The sequence below is a fragment of the Corvus brachyrhynchos genome, unplaced genomic scaffold (assembly GCF_000691975.1).
Source record: "Corvus brachyrhynchos isolate BGI_N302 unplaced genomic scaffold, ASM69197v1 scaffold323, whole genome shotgun sequence".
In the NCBI taxonomy this organism is placed as follows: domain Eukaryota; kingdom Metazoa; phylum Chordata; class Aves; order Passeriformes; family Corvidae; genus Corvus; species Corvus brachyrhynchos.
Window position 1 is genome coordinate 214,384 of NW_008237253.1, and position 17,434 is coordinate 231,817.

The window sequence follows — 17,434 nt, forward strand, 5'->3', positions numbered from 1 at the left end:
TGGAGAAAAGGCCTGAGTTCCAGCAGAGGTCCAGCCTCCTCGCCCAGACCATTAATTGCTCATCTCCTCTGCTGCCAGTCCTGAATAACTCCCTTGTCCTCCCCCACTGCTCCCTCGGTGCCATTCCAGCACCCTTTTTCACATCCCCTTTCCCACCCGAGATTCCAGCTTCAGATTACCCGGCTCCCCTTGGCACTCTGTGTGTGGGTGACCCGTTTATTCAACGCCTTGGACATTTAATACACCAACTGCAAACAGGGCTGGAAGAAAAACTGGAAGCCAACAATCCTGTTGGTTCCTGCAGATCAAACCCCAGTGGTGGGTGAGACAGGGAACACATTGGCTCAGTTCAGCCCTGACTGGAGCTACTGGGAGGAGCAGACACTGCTCCAGGTGCTGCTGGCCGGGAGTTTGGGATGGCAGTTAGTGACAGGGATGCTGTGGAGAGGGATCTCCCACCTCTAATGCCACTCAGCATCTACAGTGACCCTTTTTCTTTGCCACCTTGAAACTGCTGAGCACAAGTTCTCTCCTTGCATGGAGTAACTGCTCAGAGCTCACACAGAGGAACGTTTTCCTAAATGGAAATGGGGTTTTGGATATGCCCAAGTAGCTTGGGAGCTAAAGCTGTGGTAGTTCATAAAAATAACAACAAAAAAACAAGGGGGAACTTTTCATTACAAATTTTTTTCAAGACTCAAATAAAGCGAATTAATTAAATCAGGATTCCCCCAATCTTACTAACTATGTTCTGACATTCAAAAATGTCATTACCAGCTACAGGAAGTTGAGAAAACACCACTTTGGGTTTTTTGGTGAAAAATAATTTGCAGGTTTCTTCCAGGTCTGGTTGTAAAGGCGAAAGGGAACATCTCTACCAGTGAGCTGCAACTCCTCAATGCCCTGATTATCCTGCTCCAAGCAGGCCGGTGGACACCGTGCTGCCAGACATACTGGACACAAACACACACTGTTCCTCCATGTACTCAGTCCTTGCACAACCCAGGAGCTGCGCCAGGTTTTTATTTGCTTTCCTAGAGTGGGTTGTGTCTTCAGCTAATAAACCAGGAATGTGAGCACTTGGGGCTGAGCTGTGGCAAATATGAAGTGTGCCAAGCAGGAATTCAGCCGTGTGACACCCAGAGCAGCTGCTCCCTGCTGCCACAGCCCATTCACACCTCAGTGAGAGCTGTTCATTCACTCCAAGAGCTTCCAGAGCCATCCGCACACACCAGCCGTGAGTGAGAGCTGGCCAGGCAGACATTCCCAGTGCCACAGGCGCTGGTACAGACCAGTTCCAGCACGTCAGCAAGTACCATGGATCTAACAGCAAACCCAGGGAGCTTGATGCTCCCTAATCTGCAAAGATATCCCAAAATGGAGGTCTTCCTGTGCTGGCCATAGAGAACAAGGAAGGAGCAAGGCAGGACCTGCAGATTCTCCCCTGTCGGGAGCTCAGGCACAGCAGGTCTGTGCAAGGCCCAAAACCAGATCCTTGATTAGCCACGGGTAACCTGGAGCATCCCATCCTCCTACCTGGCGAGGAAGCTGGAACCTGGCAGATGCTGAGTTCAACTGCCACATCTGGCCCCATGCAGGGATCCTGGAATGGAGGTTATTCCATACTGCTGTTCTGTAAGCCAGCCTGGCAGGTTTCTGTGGCTGCCATGAGCACACAGAGCATTTGCTGCCCCATTTCTCCTTGGGAGGCTGGTCCTGATCTGCCATTTGGCACAGAGCAGCTCACACTGCGCTGGCAGGTTCCTATAAACAGCATGTGCACTGCTAGATAACATACAGATAATGTGAAGATTATATAAGGAACTGGCAAGCTCCAGAAGGCACCGCCAGGACTTCCCTTAGGCTGCTGTAATGGATGTGGAGGCTGGGGAGGTCGGCAGTGTGATTCAGGGAATGGAGGAGAGATCCTTGGTATGGCACTGGCAAGGAAAACAAATCCAATACCTCTCATTCCTCACAGACTGCTCCGTACTTGTCTGTACATCCCCCCGTCTTCTGCTGTGCCTTCTGCCCAGCAACAGCTGGAAACAAATGGGGGGAGGGACAGGGAGGATCAGGTAGGATCCTGTGGGATCTTGTGTGGGGAAACTAATTAATCAGAGAATGATATGCACAGAGGCGGGGCAGGGGCGCACTGTCACATTGTACTGGGGGTGCTGTGCCCCTCTGGCTTGGCAGAAGCCGTGCATGGAGAAAGACAAGCCTGCTCTTGCCGTCCTTGGCACTGTTCCAACATTCCCAGAGATCTTAACCAATTATCCCAGCTCTAAGCTGGCAGTTTTATCCCGCTAGTTGATCTCCTGTGCTCACTGAACGGAGCGTTCACAGCCACGTCCCAGCTCTCTGCAAAATAAGGTTCTGCATGGAAATGGGGAGGGAACTTGGCACTAAAGACATGCTTTGGCTTCCTGGACTAAGCTGATAACCCCAGCCCTCCAGGATGTGCATTGATACTGCTTTTTTTTCCTCATTTAGTGCTCTCTTTCATCCCTTCTGCTCCTTAACATAAAGCCGAACAGGACTCTTCCCCTGCCAGCCAAGATTTTAGTATCATCACTGGGATTTCAGGCCAGCACTGTTTTGAGCCCTCAGGTACCACCTTGTACCTCCGCAGTGGTCTCAGCTCTTCCCATTTCCTCACTGGTGCCAGTGGTAAACACCATTCCTACAGCACTGTTTAGCTGTAAGGTAACAGTGGTAGATAACATACATTGCACGCCTCTGGGTGAGAGGCAAGATTAAAGCTACCTGGTTAGGAGAGAACTGAAGTGAATTCTGTTAAAGAACCATTTATAGGGCTTTTTCCCCTCAAAGGATTGTCTTAGGGATCACTGGGCCAGACCCTGAGAGGCAAGAGATTAGACAGTTTACCAGAAGTTGCGCATGCCCCACGTGTTATCCATGCTCAAGGCATTCAAAGGTTTCTGGATTCCCCATCCCATTCATACAGCAAGTGTCTGGGATCAGCACGACTGCTCCTCAGGCCACAGGGGATCACAACAGCACCTGCCAGGATACCCATGCTATGAGCTGGGTTTTTTCCTTGCCAGAGACAAAAAGGACAGGACAAAGCTGTATTGTTTTCCCATCTCTTTGGTTCTCTTGGCAGACAAAAGGGAAAAAGGACAGTGGTGGTCACTGTGTGCTCATGCCAGTTTTATCACCTCTGGATGTTTGCTGCACCAGTGCCACAGCCCTGGAGCTCTCCCTGCCCTTTGCATGTGTTATATCCAGAGTCCTCCACTGCCACAGACTCTGAAGGTCACAGCAGGAGATAAACAGAGATGCAGATGGGTGTCTGAGCTAATTTGGGGAAATCATCACTGTATTCCTGCAGTGCTCATCTATCACATGGGGATTATGCAAATTCTCCACATCCTGGGGCCAGGTTAGGGGTCAGATAACACCTGACGGTGCCGAGGTCCTGTTGCAGGATGCTGTAGAAATGCCAAGTGTCCTGATGTGAGGTGTCAGATGAAGCCAGAGGAAATGAGCTGCTGCTGCTGCTGCTAACAGGCCAGCATGCACTCATACAAAATTCAGCAGGTCAGGGACAAGGCTGTGCAGAAGGGCAGGGTGGAGCCACACAGGACAGCTGACCTGCCTTCTGAGGTATATGGCTGGCCAAGGGAGTTCACCTGGGCAAAGGAAAGGATCCCCCTTGATCCAGGAGTCAAACAGCCACAGATCTTGCTCTAAGCATCATTCACAGAATGCCAGAATGGTTTGGGTTGGAAGGGACCTTAAAGCCCATCTCATTCCGTCCCCTGCCACAGACAGGGACACCTTCCACTATCCCAGGTTACTCCAAGTCCAGTCCAGCCTGGCCTTGGACACTACCAGGGAGGGGCAGCCACAGCTGCTCTGGGCAACCTGTTCCAGGGCCTCACCACCCTCACAGGGAAGAATTTCTTCCTAAAAGCATTTTGGGATCAGCCCAGCCAGAGCCAGATTTAATCAAAGACAAATAATGATGCATCTTGGAAAGCCCTGCAGTGTTTCACCACATTGCTTTGAGTATATAAACCAAACACCACTCTTTTTCTTTAAAGCACCCACACTCCTTGGATACATGTGGCCCAAACCTGACTCTTCTGTGATCTGCAGTCTGGATCTTTAATTCTTCCTGTGTTTAAATCAAAATTAAGCGCTAGGAAAGAAGGAGATTTCGGTGTTTTGACACCCCGCTGTCCCCAGAAAGCCTGTCTGGTTCCAGACCTCGTGGTCTTCTTTGCAGATGCCAGCAGGAAACACAAAAATAAAAGTTTCCATGGGTGTGGGGGCCAGGTAGAAGCCAAGGAGACAGAAGGGATTTCAGAACATGCAGAAACACCCCATTTCTTGCCCTGGGCAGCTTCTGGGACATCACTTGGATGACATCGGGAGACAAAATAGAGGCACTTTGTTCTAGTTCTGTGACTCCTGGAGGTAATGCAGAAATTCCCCCTGGGAAAAATCAACAGAGGGAGGGGAAACATCTGCGTTTCTCCCTGTCCCAAGGCTTGCTGCTGTCTGAACAAGGCTATAAAGGGCTAAAAGGGCCTTTGCTCTCTTGCACTCATGGAGTGCAGGCAATGGGAAGCTGGGCTATGCAGAGTTCTGAGGTTTTGATCAGTCCCTAAAACTTCTCCAAATATTTTCTCAGCGGTGATGCTGAGATCTCCCCTGACTGTGACACGTGCAGCTTCTTTGAGCTTGGAGGATGGGGAAAAGGCATTGGAGGGGATCCCAGAGGGTCTGAGGGCAACCAGCTGTCGCCCTGACCACTGATACAGCTCCATGGGCTGTTTTCCTAATAGGAACACAGACCTGTGCTAGCCTCCCACTGGAAACCTCATCCCCCTGCTATTCCTTCCTTCCCTTAGGGACTACCAGTTCCCAACACAACTCCGCACCCTTCCTCTCAGGGCTGGAGACACTTGCCTGTCCGAATGTAAACTCCCTTTGTTTCCAGACCACCCACTTCAGCCTTTTCCACTCCCTTTGGAAAAGGAGGAGATGGGATGTCTTAAAACCCAAATCTGTCTCCATCCCACATGAATGCGGTGTTCTCATTTCCATCAGTGTCATCTATTTACACAAGAAATGCTCGGGGAGGAAATTGAGGTTACTGAGAGGAAAAAAGTGCCTCACATCAGCCCCGAATCCCTGCGGGATGCACTGCCTGTGCCCTGCCCCAGACCTTGCCCCATATTTCAAGTAGGACAGACTGCAATTAAAGCCCCCAGCAACCAGAAAGTGACACTGAGCCTTTCCTGTCAGCCTGAGGTGGGAAGGGGCTGTGCTGCAATGTTAATTTGTTCATTCAAGGTCGCTCTGGAACGGCTGAGCAGGGAGCTGGGCTGGGTGTCTGAGGTCTTTCCCCTGAACCATCCTCACTCCACCTCCGAGCTGGTGCTGGTGGTGTATGAGACACAGGCTCAGAGCCCTGCAGTCTCCATTAATGCCTCTGACAATATTCCCACCAATAAATCAATAAATCACTTCTACTGGGCAACAGCCACCATTCCAGGGCTGTCAGCAGTCAGGTGCAGAGGCAAAACACTGCCGTGTTTTCAGCCACAGGCGCAGAGCTACAAGGTATGAAGTACTCGTGTGTCCTGCCAGGCTGATGGTGCAGCCTAAAGAGTGTTAGAATAAGTGTTAAAAAGCTTTAGAAATCGGCTTGAATCAGCTTCTACCCACCCTTGCCAGGCTCCAAACAAGAGCAGCGGCATCTTTCCACGATCCTTATCTCTGGAATATCTCCGGGTGCTCAGTATGCTCCCCAAGCCGTGGGCAGGATTGTGCTCAGCCCTGTGCACCAAGAGGAGCTCGATTTAAAAGCTCTTGGCTGGCCAAGGAGGAAGGTGAAATCCCCAAGGCAAATCTCAAGGAAAGGCAATGCTTGTTCTGGAGAGACACCTGCTGGCAATGCCCATGGAGCCCAAGCTGGAAAGCTCAGAGACCACGAGAAAGACTCGGAGTTGTAATTCTCAGGTCCAAAGAAAAACAACCAATGCTTGTTTTCTTGTTTCTTACAGAACAAAGGAAAAAATACTCCAACTCCAACGTCATCATGCACGAGACTTCCCAGTACCACGTCCAGGTGAGCACACACATGCAATGGAGTGCTAAGGGGCTGAGAGGCCAAGGTCAGTGATAGGTGCCAGTAGTGCAGTGTGTTCTGTGTGTCCTGGACCTTCAGGAGGCCAAGGCGGAGTTGGGAACCTCCCTACCAATAAAGTCCCAAGTCACTGAGTAAAGGAGAATGGGGGAAAAAAGATTTAAATAAACAAGGGGAACCCTGTACAAGGAGAGAGGAAACGGAGAAGCTGTGGCCCTCTCCCTCCTCTGTGTCTGAAAGAGACCAGGAAATGTTGTCCCTCCTCTCACCCTGTGTTTCAAACCCTTCTGATCAGTATAGACAGGTTAAAAGCAGAGCTCCCATGGTGGTCACCAGAACTCAGCTTTCCAAACAACAGAGACCACATGGACTATCAGCTTTCAGCTCTCCCCAGCTACTGTGTCCTCTCTGGCAACACAAACCCCTTCACACGAGACAGGCAATAAGCCAAATCCATCTCCCACTGCCACAGACACCCACCCCAAAAAGAGGAGCCAGCCTGGCCATCACGGCCATCCCGAGCTCAGCGATTCCTGTAGCGCAACTCGCTGGTGCAGAACTCCATGGAGGAGGTGGGGCCATTCATCACCGAAAACTGAGGGAGGCAAGACAGGAAAACACTTCCTGAGGTTCATATTTAGGAGATGGGGCCCCTTAAAAGTCTAAATTCAGACTTGTAAAATGCCTGTTTGGAAAGAGGTCCTGGTTTCCATCAGAGAAACCAACTCAGTGGCTCAGAAGTCACTCATGGATGCAGAGAAGGGACTTTAAATGGTGACATGTAAATGAATTCTTCATTAGTTATGCCATAAGCCGCCTGTTTGTGAGTCTCTCCCCTGAACTTTGACCAAGGCAAACAGGACTGCGGTGGCAGGCAGTGAGATAGAATGCGGTTTCCTCGTGGGAAGCATTTTACACCCTTTGAAGTAATCTGATCAAAGTTTAATGGTGGATGGACTCATTGCCCGTTCTAGTAAAAGCTGCTGTATTTGAATATCCATGTGGGTGAAAAGGGGTTTTAAGGGATAAAACAAAGACAGCAGCAAGCTTCTCCCTCTCAATCCACCCATATCTATGGAAAATGGAAAGCAGAAAAATATTTTAATGACTGAGTCAGACAAGTAGCTTCCCCTCCATGAAAACTAACTGGACAATAAACAGCAAAGGAATTTATGAAGCTTGTAAAGGTGGTGGATAAAATAATAGCAGAGATAAAAATGCCTGTCATTTTGAGTAAACCCATTCTCCTCACTGCTCTGAAAGCAGAGGGCTTGTCACCTCTGCACAGATAAGACTGACTTGGCAAATACCTTCCCATGCACTATTTTACAATTACAGTAACATACACCCAGCATGTTTTTCATTCGTGATTGCATTGCTAATCTCAGCTTTCGGCTCACACACCTGCCTGGAGTTTTATTTAGATAGTGCCTCACCCCATACCTTTGCTTGACGAACACAGGAATGGGCCTTGCACTCTGAAGTGTTTGCCCTCTTCTCTGCTCCTTCCTCCCGTCTTTGGGAATCATCTAAGAGCAAATGGGACACCACAAACCCTATCCACCCCTAATGCCCAAGAGCACGTTTCAAGACTTTCTGCCAGTGAGGTGCACCAGTGCTTTAAATCTGAGGCTTTCCCTGCATCCACCTTGTGTGGAGCCAACTGCAACAACAGTTCTTGCCTGTGCTTCCTCACAACCGTCCAAGACTGTGTGCTCTGAGTCCACACATCCCTCTCGGGTCCACCTGGTCTGTGTCAGACCCCGAGATCCACAGCTTCTCCAAGGTTCCAGTTCCCATGGCAGGACATGCTGGAGCAGCATCAGCTTTTGCTGCCTCCTAATCTGCTTCCCACTTAGCATTTACCTGGGCTTTTACAGGGAGAAAGGAATTCTTTCTCAGCAGCTCTCTCATCCTCCTCCATGGCCCACTGACGCACATGTCGACTGTGGACACAACCCACCGGGTTACTGAATCAGCTCATGAGTACATCAGCACCAGAAAGAAGCTACCTGATCCCTTACTTCTCCTAGGAGAAGGCAGGAAGATATGGTATCAAAGGGAGAAAAGCCAGGCAAAACTCATCCCCTTACAACAAATTTCCTATCCATTTAGGACTTGCTTTAAAACTCCCCCCGGTTTTCCAGCCCTTGCTTTGAAACCAGACTACAGGATGTCTGCATCAGAGAGAAGCAGGCATTCCACTGCTGCCCTCCCCACAAACTCTGAACGCCCAGCAGGACAATTTGGGCTGGCCACACGGCTGTCCCTGGCCCCCCAGGGCAGCTCTGCCTGCAGCACCTGGGTGTCCCTGTTCCAAGGCTTAATCTGCTCCTGGTTCTCCAGCTTAACCACCGCTGCTGAAGCGCCTGTTCTGTACCCTACTGAGCAAGGAAACCAGAATGAGAGGGTCATGCTGGTGGACGGGCCTTCAATATTCCAGGGACAAGAGAAAAAGCTGGGATCTGGCCCAATAAGCCTCCAAGGGCTGCAGGCCCTTGGACTGCACAGATGCCTTGGTCAGGCCTGAAACTTATCCATCCAAAAACCTCCTGCCTTTCTCTCCTGGAAAAGTTGGTAAAGACAGGGAAAAGCTTCAGCTGCTTTTTGCCAGTCAGGCACGTTCCCCTTCCCATCTCACCGGGAACACAGCTGGGCAACAAAAGGAACAAGATGAAAGAGGACCATCTCCTTTTCCCTCCTGATTTTTTTCCTTCCCTGTTGTCACCTGAACATGTGGCCTGGCTGTGCTGCCACTGGCACAGGGATAACAGCTGGGCAAACAGCCTGGCTGCTCTGAGTCGCAGCTTTTCTTGCTTTGCAGTCCCCTCTGCTGGCAGACACAGCAGGTTCTTCCATCCGCAGGGAGCAGCACTTACTCACCTGAATTTTTGGAGTGGCCTTCACCCACTGCTGGCGAGCATACATTTGGATGCGACACACCTCTCCTTTCCACAGCTGCCTCCCTGCCCAGCATTCCCTTCCCATGGAGGCCCACCCAGGAGCAGACCAAAGCTGCAAGTGCTGCCCCATTACACAAACTCTGGTCATGCAGGTGCCAAGTGCAAGGCCTGAATCACCACACGCTTCAGTATGTAGCTGGAGCAGGGATGGGAAAGCAGCTTGGATGGTTACGCTGTAGCTGAGCTGCTCCTGGCCCAAGTGCACACACGGGACAGCAAAGGAGGGGAGAACAGCACGGAAGCCTGGCTGATGGGAGAAGAGCATGGGCTGGGTTTATAGGACAGGTGGAGGGAGGTACAAAAACCAGGATAACCAAGCAAAGCCACAGGGCAGGACAGAGGCAAGCAGCAAAAAATCCTTTCTTACAGTCAGCAACACCCATTTTCACTACCGTGAGGACTGAGCTGGGTATTTTTGGGGGGAAGGTAACCCCAGCCCTAAGGGGGGCTTAAAGGGCTGATGTAGAGTGAGCTGCCAGGTTTGGAGCTCCAGCAGGCTTTGCAGCATAGAAGCTCTCCAGAGTTGCTGTTCCCAAAGCACGGGACCCCACACATTACATGGATCCCACTTGGCACAGAGCACCAACACTTGCCCATGGCTTCTGTGAGCACTTTGCCTGGCACAAATCCCACACAAGCAGCTTTGCTACACAAGACAAGCAAAACACAAGTGCTTTTATAGCTTGGCAAGCAAAGTGTAACTTTCACAGTGTGACTTCCAAGCCAGGTTCAGAGGGGCCCAGGGAGTAACTCGTGTGTGTGAGGCATTTGCCCTGCTGGACGGGGATCAGAGCTGCTGGAATTGATGAGAGTAATATGCAGATGGTGAAACTGGTTATGAGAACCCATTATGAAACCCAAATCTTTCACTGCCATGGCCAGGCTGGTACCGACAACCAGAATTGTTTTGTGCAGCACCTCCTTCACGCCTGAGCTCTGAGGAACTACAAACAATAATTGTAGCCTCTAGAGATGCTTTCACCACTGATTTACACCCCCCAACAAACATTTTCCACCTGTTTTTATCTCCTCTCTCTCCTCAACTTCAGCACTTGGCCACCTTCATCATGGACAAGAGCGAGTCCATCACGACAGTGGATGACGCAATCCGGAAACTCATCCTGCTCAACTCCAAAGAGAAGATCTGGACACAAGAGATGCTGCTGCAAGTGAACGACAAGTCCATCCGGCTGCTGGACTGTGAGACACAGGTACCAAAGCCCTGTGGGACTGACCCCAGACTGAAGTGTGGGGTGCAGTGAGTACCCTTCCCATTCTGCCTGGGAGAGGGCAAGTTCTAAGGAACACAAACAAGGGCGAATCACTACCAAAATACTCCCCTGGATTAGGGTCAGCCCTGCAGTATGGGAGCAGGATGTTTTTAGCAATGACAAACTAAGGAATATGAGCCCATGGATCCCAGGAGTTCCTGCACAGGACCATTCCCCCTCAGTCTAATAGTTCCCCATTGCCTGACACATTCCCCCTTCTCTTGCAGGAGGAGCTGGAGGACTTCCCCCTGCCGACAGTGCAGCACTGTCAGACAGTGCTCAATCAGATGCGCTACTCCTCCATCCTCCTGCTCGTGTGTCAGGATTCCGAGCAGCACAAACCTGACATCCACTTCTTCAACTGTGACGAGGTGGAGGTGAGCAAAGCCTTCCTGCTTGGTGTGAAACAGAATAAAACATATTTCTTGCTGTCTGCCCTTTCCCCCTTCCTCCAATCCTTCCTAAAGCCAAGCCCTTAAAAACATTCCTGTTTTATCCTTGAGGCTGAGATGGTTCATGAGGACATAGAAAGTGCCCTGGCAGACCACAAGCACGGGAAGAAGATTCGGCCACAGACACTCAAGTAAGTAGTGCGGGATACAGCTGGGAGTAACAACAATAAACCCCTGCTTCCAGTGGTTTAGTCACGCTCCAGTCTCTTGGAAACGGGATCCACAGCCACTGATGGGGTTGGTCTGTGCCACTTTCCTTGCAGGGCAAACCAGGAAAAGATCAAGCAGAGACAATCCATCCTCCCCCCACCTCAAGGACCAGCTCCCATCCCGATCCAGCACGACATGAGAGGCTCAGCGATGAACAGGAACAGGGTGGCACCTCCTTCCCAGCATGATCCAGGTACCGGGAACACTCATGAAGTCTGTCCTGGGGACGGGAGACTAATTAATCCAGACAGCCAACCTTCCTGAAGTGATCTGTGATGAGAATAAGTGTTGTACCCACTGGGCATCTTCTGCTCTGCTCAACAAAGAAAAGCTCCCAGAAACTCCTTGTAACAACACCTGTATTTGGGGGATAGAGAAATTCCCAAAAAAGCAAAAGCCCCTCATAAGCCATCACATGAAATTTGAACCAGGTACTGGTGATCTTAAAAGGTACAGACAAGACATTTGGTCAGAAAGACAAATTCCTGGCTCTGCTGACTTCACAGGAGCCAAGATTTCACCCTCTAAAATCAACTGTTTTTCATGAATTCTTGTAAAGTCGAGTGTGGAAATGCAGGTCTGAACTCATCCCTCTTATGCACTCATCTAAAGACTGATTCCAAAACCATCCTGACTTCAGCCCGTTTGAGTTGGCTTGGAAAAACTTGATATTTTCCTTTGGAGAAAGAAGTAACAGAAGTAAGTTCCTAGGAACAGAAACAAGCTCTTTCTCTGACAAAAAATCAATCTGATGAACAAACTGTAAGCATTTTTCACCCCTGCCTATCATACCACCTTCTCTTAGCATTCATTTCTAATTTCAAGGAAAACATGTAATAGGATACTGTAACACATCCAAAACACTCCTTTCCTGGGATGGCATCTGAAGCCGAGCAACTGCTCTGGCTGCTGAATGGAGAACTTATTTCAGGTCCAGTTCTGCATCATAAAAGGAATATCTCTATTTCTGAGCTGGACCATGAACAAATATCTCTATTCTGATGAAAAGCAGCCACTCTTACCTCTGCCCTTCACAGAGTGCTCACACCAGCAGAGCTGGGAGTTCCCTCCGGCAGGATTTCTGGCTCTCAGTGCACAGAGCCTGGCAGGAGAGCAGATGACAGGAGAAAGCCTTGAGCGATGCCTGTTTGCCGAGGTCCCTTCTCCATGAAATGCCTTCCCGCTTTTCCTACAAAACCTGTCCCAATGGGGCATCTCATCCCCACACTCACAGGTGCCGCGGGCTTGTCATGGTCCTTTGCCAAAACACGGTCCCCAGTTCTCCCACTTGGCAGATCCTGCTCTGCCGGCCCTTTCCAAGCCCTTGCCCTGAACTGACGCCATTTTCTTTGCACGAGGGGCCACCCCAGAGATTGCTCCCGCTGGAATATCCCCCCCACACTGGGTGTGTGGCTTTTGGAAACCAGGAGGTGCCTCCGGCTTGGGTTTTTTCCAGGATGATTGGAATTTAGCACCTATTACAAACATTATTCCTAAGGTCCTCTCACAACCCAGAACAAACACCCAAGCTGGGAGTTACCATCCCATGGATCCCTGCCTTTCGTGGAGCCTATTTCCAGCCTCTGATAGTAACTCTATTTTTCTCTCCCTTGGCTGCAGACTATGAACGACGAAGCTCTGGCTCTCACGACCATGAGGAATCCCGAGCCATGTTAGCACAGAAGATTGAAAAGGAAACGGTGGGTGACAAGGACACTGCACAGCCCATACGCAGAAGCAGAGGCAGGGAGCAAGGGGCTCCTCCGTGAGCAGACATTTAATGCATCATCTGGGCATTTTTCCAATTGATACCTGCTGTGCATAAAGATAAGGTGGCCAAAAGCAAATCTCCATCACCAGGTCAGTGACAATGTCCTCTGACCTGAGGCAGCTCTGCTGATTCCAGCTCTGCTCCTCCCCATCCTGTTAAAACTTGGGTTATTTTCCAGCCGCCCATCAGTAGGGATCACCTGTTACATTGGTAAGGGCAGCACACAGTCAGGCCCAGCAGCTCTGTCCTTGCAAAGGGATGCATTCAGCTCCATTTGATGCCTGGATTGCCCACTCCTGTGCATTCTCCTGGGAAATGCAGCAGGCCCTGGGATTCTGGCTCGCAGCCATGCACAGCCCGGGCTCACTTTCACCTCGGTCCTTTGGGTATCTGTCCTCACAGCAAATCCTGAACTGCACCCTGGATGACATCGAAGTGTTTGTCGCCCGGCTCCAGAAGGCTGCAGAGGCATTCCGACAGCTCAACCAAAGGAAGAAAGGGAAGAAGAACAAGAAGAAAGGGCCAGCAGGTGCAGTGCAGCAGCCGGAACAAATGGGGAGCACGGGGGGGCATGGATGAAGGTGGGGGGGACACCTCAGCTCCCAGCCCAGCAAGGCCAGATGGATGCCGTGGCATAGCCACGGATCCAGGCACACCAGTTTGGGAGGTGCCGCTGCTCCGTGGGGACCTCTGGTAGATCACATGGAGCCTCTGGCACACAGAGGGAGTTTGCCTTTCCCTGAACCCCTGATTTTCAGTAGTTCTGGTCTCAACACCCATTTCTGCTGTGCCTTCTGCATGGCAGGCAGATGGAACCATCCCAAAGGTGTCCTAATTAACGTGCCCCTTCTCCTGGCAGAGGGAATGCTGACCCTCCGAGCAAGACCCCCCAGTGAGGCCGAGTTCATCGACTGCTTCCAGAAAACCAAACTGGCTTTTAACCTCTTGGTAAGACACGGAGGAATTTCCATCCCATGCAGGGACAGCAGGGCTTTCCCCCATGTATCCCAGCAGTGAGTGTTTAGAGTGAATTTTGAACGGAAAACACTGCCAAGGGACAAAGGTGTGAATTCCAGGTTCTTCAGAACCCAGGACAAACATTGTGTCAGGCTTGTGCAGGTTTTCTGGGCCAAGCTGTTAAACCAAAACTTGAAGCATCAAGACCAGGACGGGACAGACCAGCCAGAGGGTTGCAATGCCTGGATCTTTTCTGATCCAGGCCTGGGAAGTCTCTGGTTGACAGTAACTGAAGTCCCCCATTGCTCCGATAGTCCTGGCTCCTCTCTTTCTCCCCTGTCAGACCCTCTGGATTAAGGAGGGGATGAAAAGGAGGAGCATAAAGATGTTCCCAGTGTTGCCAGCTCTGCTCAGTGAAACACTAGAGGCCAAGAGGGTAACCACCACTGCAGCAGGAATTCTGTCAGTTGTGACCAAACTTGTCCAGCGAACGCATCCTACAAGCTCCTTCCTGGGCAGTTATTAATAAGGAAAACCAAGAGACTGTAAACAACCTTAAAGCAGGATACCAAGCTCCAGCCTTTTCTTTGAGAAGCAAATATGGCTAATTTGTGCCTGCTCAGGATCAGAGGGAGCAGCTGATCTCCTGGCAAGAGCCCAGGGTGGAGCACGGAGCAGAGCTGGGACACTGTGCTGGGGTCCTGCCACGTTCCTCACCATGGGGCTGCCGAGTCCCTGGGAAGTGCCCGTTCATTGGGTCACCCTGCTGCCAGCAGTTGGTTCCCACTTCCCACTCCACATTAATGTTTCATCTCCGGCATTTCAAATGCTTTGCATTTCGGTAGGAGCAGGGAGCCTGTCTCCCATGGCAACAGTGCCAGGAGTCCAGGACAGGAGAAGGAGCTGAATGGGAGCACAAACTGGAGAGGTTTCTCACCACAGCTCAGCTGATTGCTGTTACTGAAACCCAGTTCTTGCAGTAAATTAATCCCAAGTGTTTGCTCCTCCATTCTGCCACAGCTCACCTCAAATACCACTGGATTTGGAGCCTTTCAGTGGCCAGGGCAGCTCCGGGTGCCACAGGCAAGACCTTGGTGGAGACTTTCCCTTGTCAGCAGTTTGCCAGGGGACCCTCAAAACACCTATCCTGTTGTTTTCATCCATGGAACTAGTGGGATTCTCAACCCTGCAAGAGGCAGAAGCACCAATAATCCTGGCCCTTCCTCACTAGGACTTTCAAAATAAGCCAAGGTCTTCTGTGTCTGTTCAAATTAGCTTTAAAGTCACTGATTTAACAGAGAGGGTATTCCCCCCGCTCCTGAAATTCATTGGGAAATAGAAATGGACACAAAATAAAAATGAATGATTCCTACTCCTCCATCCCTTACTCTTCTCATCAGTCCACAACACTGGCCCCATGTGACAGAAAAGAGAAGGCACACTCAGGTTAGGGTTAAACTGTGTTTACGTTCTCTTTTCAGGCCAAACTAAGGAAGCACATCCAAAACCCCCGTGCTTCGGAGTTGGTGCATTTCCTCTTCGGGCCGCTGGAACTGGTAAATCTTATTCCCAGGTCTCACTGGGAACTCCTTTTATTTCTAGTTCACACTTACAAGTAGATAGATTGTGAAACAGGGTTGGAAAACTGCTCACACCTGGCCACAGCTTTCTCAGGAACTTCCAGAAGCGATGCCGGTTGTTCCTGGCCTCTGATCCAGTTTGAAGCTTGAAGTAAATACAGGAACCCCAGCAAATATGAATCCTTCCACCGGGTCAATAAGGCATTACTGTGAACAAAAGGGGCAGCCAGCTGGAGTCCCCACTGGGAATCTGTCTGGTCTCACCTTCAGGCAAATACGGCTCAGTATTTGCACTGAAAATGCTTGGAAGCAGAAATCCCAACTTGGAAAAGGAGCCACAAAGGAATAGCAAGATACTTTCCATTTTCTGAAGTGTCAGCTTCTGACACTTCACTTGTCTGTAACAACAGCTCATTTGTAGATCAGCTCTTCCTTTGACTCCAATCCAAAAAAATCTCATGTTCCCTTGAACTGTCCAGTCTCCTTCAAAGACTTAGGTTGATGTTTCTTGCAGTGACTGAGCTGATCCAAGGATCAGCTTTGTCTTCTATTCCTGCTCGTCTGTGTGTCCCTGGTTGGACATTTTGACCGTTTCCTGCAAGTTCTCTCCTCTTTGTGTGGTTTGTGTGTGACCCAGATCATCAACAGCTGCGGTGGCCCCAAGCTGGCCCGGTCTGTCCTCAGCCCACTGCTTTCTAAAGATGCCACCGATTTCCTGAGAGGACACCTGAGACCCAAAGAGATAAACCTCTGGGATTCCCTGGGGGAGACATGGACCAGATCCAGGTAAGGACAGAGCTGCCATCTCCCCAGGCTCCCCACGCAGACGGGATGCTTGGATTCCCTGATGCTCCTGCTTCTTCTTTCAGGGGATGCCCTGAAAGACACATTCTTCGTGAATGTCACCTCATATTCCCACTTTCTGTCCTAGAGCCGAGTGGCCCCGAGACACGAACATCCCCACCTACATCCCCAAATTCCACAACGGCTGGGAAACGCCCACAGAAATCTTCCGTGGAGCTCCCTGGGAAATAGACATTGGACACTTGCAAGAGGAGGTTAGTCCTGTGTCCCTGTCTCTTCACTCTCCCTCCCCCTTTTCCGGAGAAATGGAGCTGCAGGGGTAGTGGTGGCGTGCAACAAGTAGTTGGCTCAAAACTCAGTTGGATCTGGTTGCCCCAGTTAAATACAGAAAGCAAATGAGGCTGGAAAAGGGCAGCAATAATGAGCCTCTCCCAATCCAAGGCAACAGCACCCTACAGCGTAACTGAGCTCCAGGGACACAGGCTTCCCTGGAGAACACCTTGACCAAAATCTGCCAGACCATGACTCATCTACCACTATCCCTCTCCTTTTCTCCGACCAGCTTTCCCCTTTCCTGGTAACACTGACTCCATGTCTGCCTTTCCAGCTCTCCTCACTCAAGCGTGGCCAGACGGCTGAGCAGACACAGGTCGGGGATGCCTTCAAACAGAACATCACTCCACATGGAAATAGGTAATGGATCCGCACGCCCGGAGCTTTGGCTCCCACCTCGGAACCTCATGAATGCACACGGACACGTACAGTGACACTGGGACGTTTGGGCATCCTGGAGACAACTCCCTGCCACTGTAAATAACCACCAAGGGAAGACAAAGATCAGCTGAGGGGTTATTCCCATAAGCACTGTCTGCTGTTTAACCCCCAGCAGCTCTGCAAGGAAAGGAATCGCAGGTGTTTTCCACCGCAGGAGGCAAAAATATTGACTGACTTCATCAGTCCATCCATAGGTCTGGTTTCCCAACATCAGCCCAGCAAAGTGACCTTAAGGATCAGGTGCCAAAGATGCTGCACTGCGCTTTGGCTCTCCATGTGTGTAGAGACGCTGGAATCATGGAATCACAAAAGGGATTGAGTGGGAAGGGACCTTAAAGGTTATCCTGTTCCAACCCCCTGCCATGGCCAGAGACACCTTTCACTATCCCAGGTTGCTTCAAGCTCTGTCCAGCCTGGCCTTGGACACTGCCAGGGATCCAGGGGCAGCCACAGCTTCTCTGGGCAACCTGTGCCAGGGCCTCAGCACCTTCACAGGGAAGGATTTCTTCCCAATATCCCATCTAA

The 17,434-nt window shown here is 50.6% G+C and overlaps 2 protein-coding genes across 7 annotated transcripts in view; one reads left to right on the plus strand and one right to left on the minus strand.

The window, feature by feature from the left end:
- Nucleotides 1-17,269, plus strand: part of EPS8L2 (EPS8 like 2) — a 42,529-nt gene extending 25,260 nt beyond the window's left edge. The window contains exons 4-15 of the mRNA XM_017730467.1: nucleotides 6,045-6,109; nucleotides 10,140-10,301; nucleotides 10,589-10,738; nucleotides 10,865-10,944; nucleotides 11,077-11,216; nucleotides 12,644-12,723; nucleotides 13,197-13,323; nucleotides 13,654-13,742; nucleotides 15,233-15,307; nucleotides 15,969-16,117; nucleotides 16,263-16,389; nucleotides 16,743-17,269. Of these exons, the coding sequence (XP_017585956.1) occupies nucleotides 6,045-6,109; nucleotides 10,140-10,301; nucleotides 10,589-10,738; nucleotides 10,865-10,944; nucleotides 11,077-11,216; nucleotides 12,644-12,723; nucleotides 13,197-13,323; nucleotides 13,654-13,742; nucleotides 15,233-15,307; nucleotides 15,969-16,117; nucleotides 16,263-16,389; nucleotides 16,743-16,832 (1,334 nt within the window). The 3' untranslated portion in view covers nucleotides 16,833-17,269. The remainder of the gene's footprint in view (nucleotides 1-6,044; nucleotides 6,110-10,139; nucleotides 10,302-10,588; nucleotides 10,739-10,864; nucleotides 10,945-11,076; nucleotides 11,217-12,643; nucleotides 12,724-13,196; nucleotides 13,324-13,653; nucleotides 13,743-15,232; nucleotides 15,308-15,968; nucleotides 16,118-16,262; nucleotides 16,390-16,742) is intronic.
- The window catches only part of DEAF1 (DEAF1, transcription factor), an 81,955-nt gene that overhangs the window by 55,037 nt on the left and 9,484 nt on the right, over nucleotides 1-17,434 (minus strand). The gene's annotated exons all lie outside the window — the stretch shown is intronic.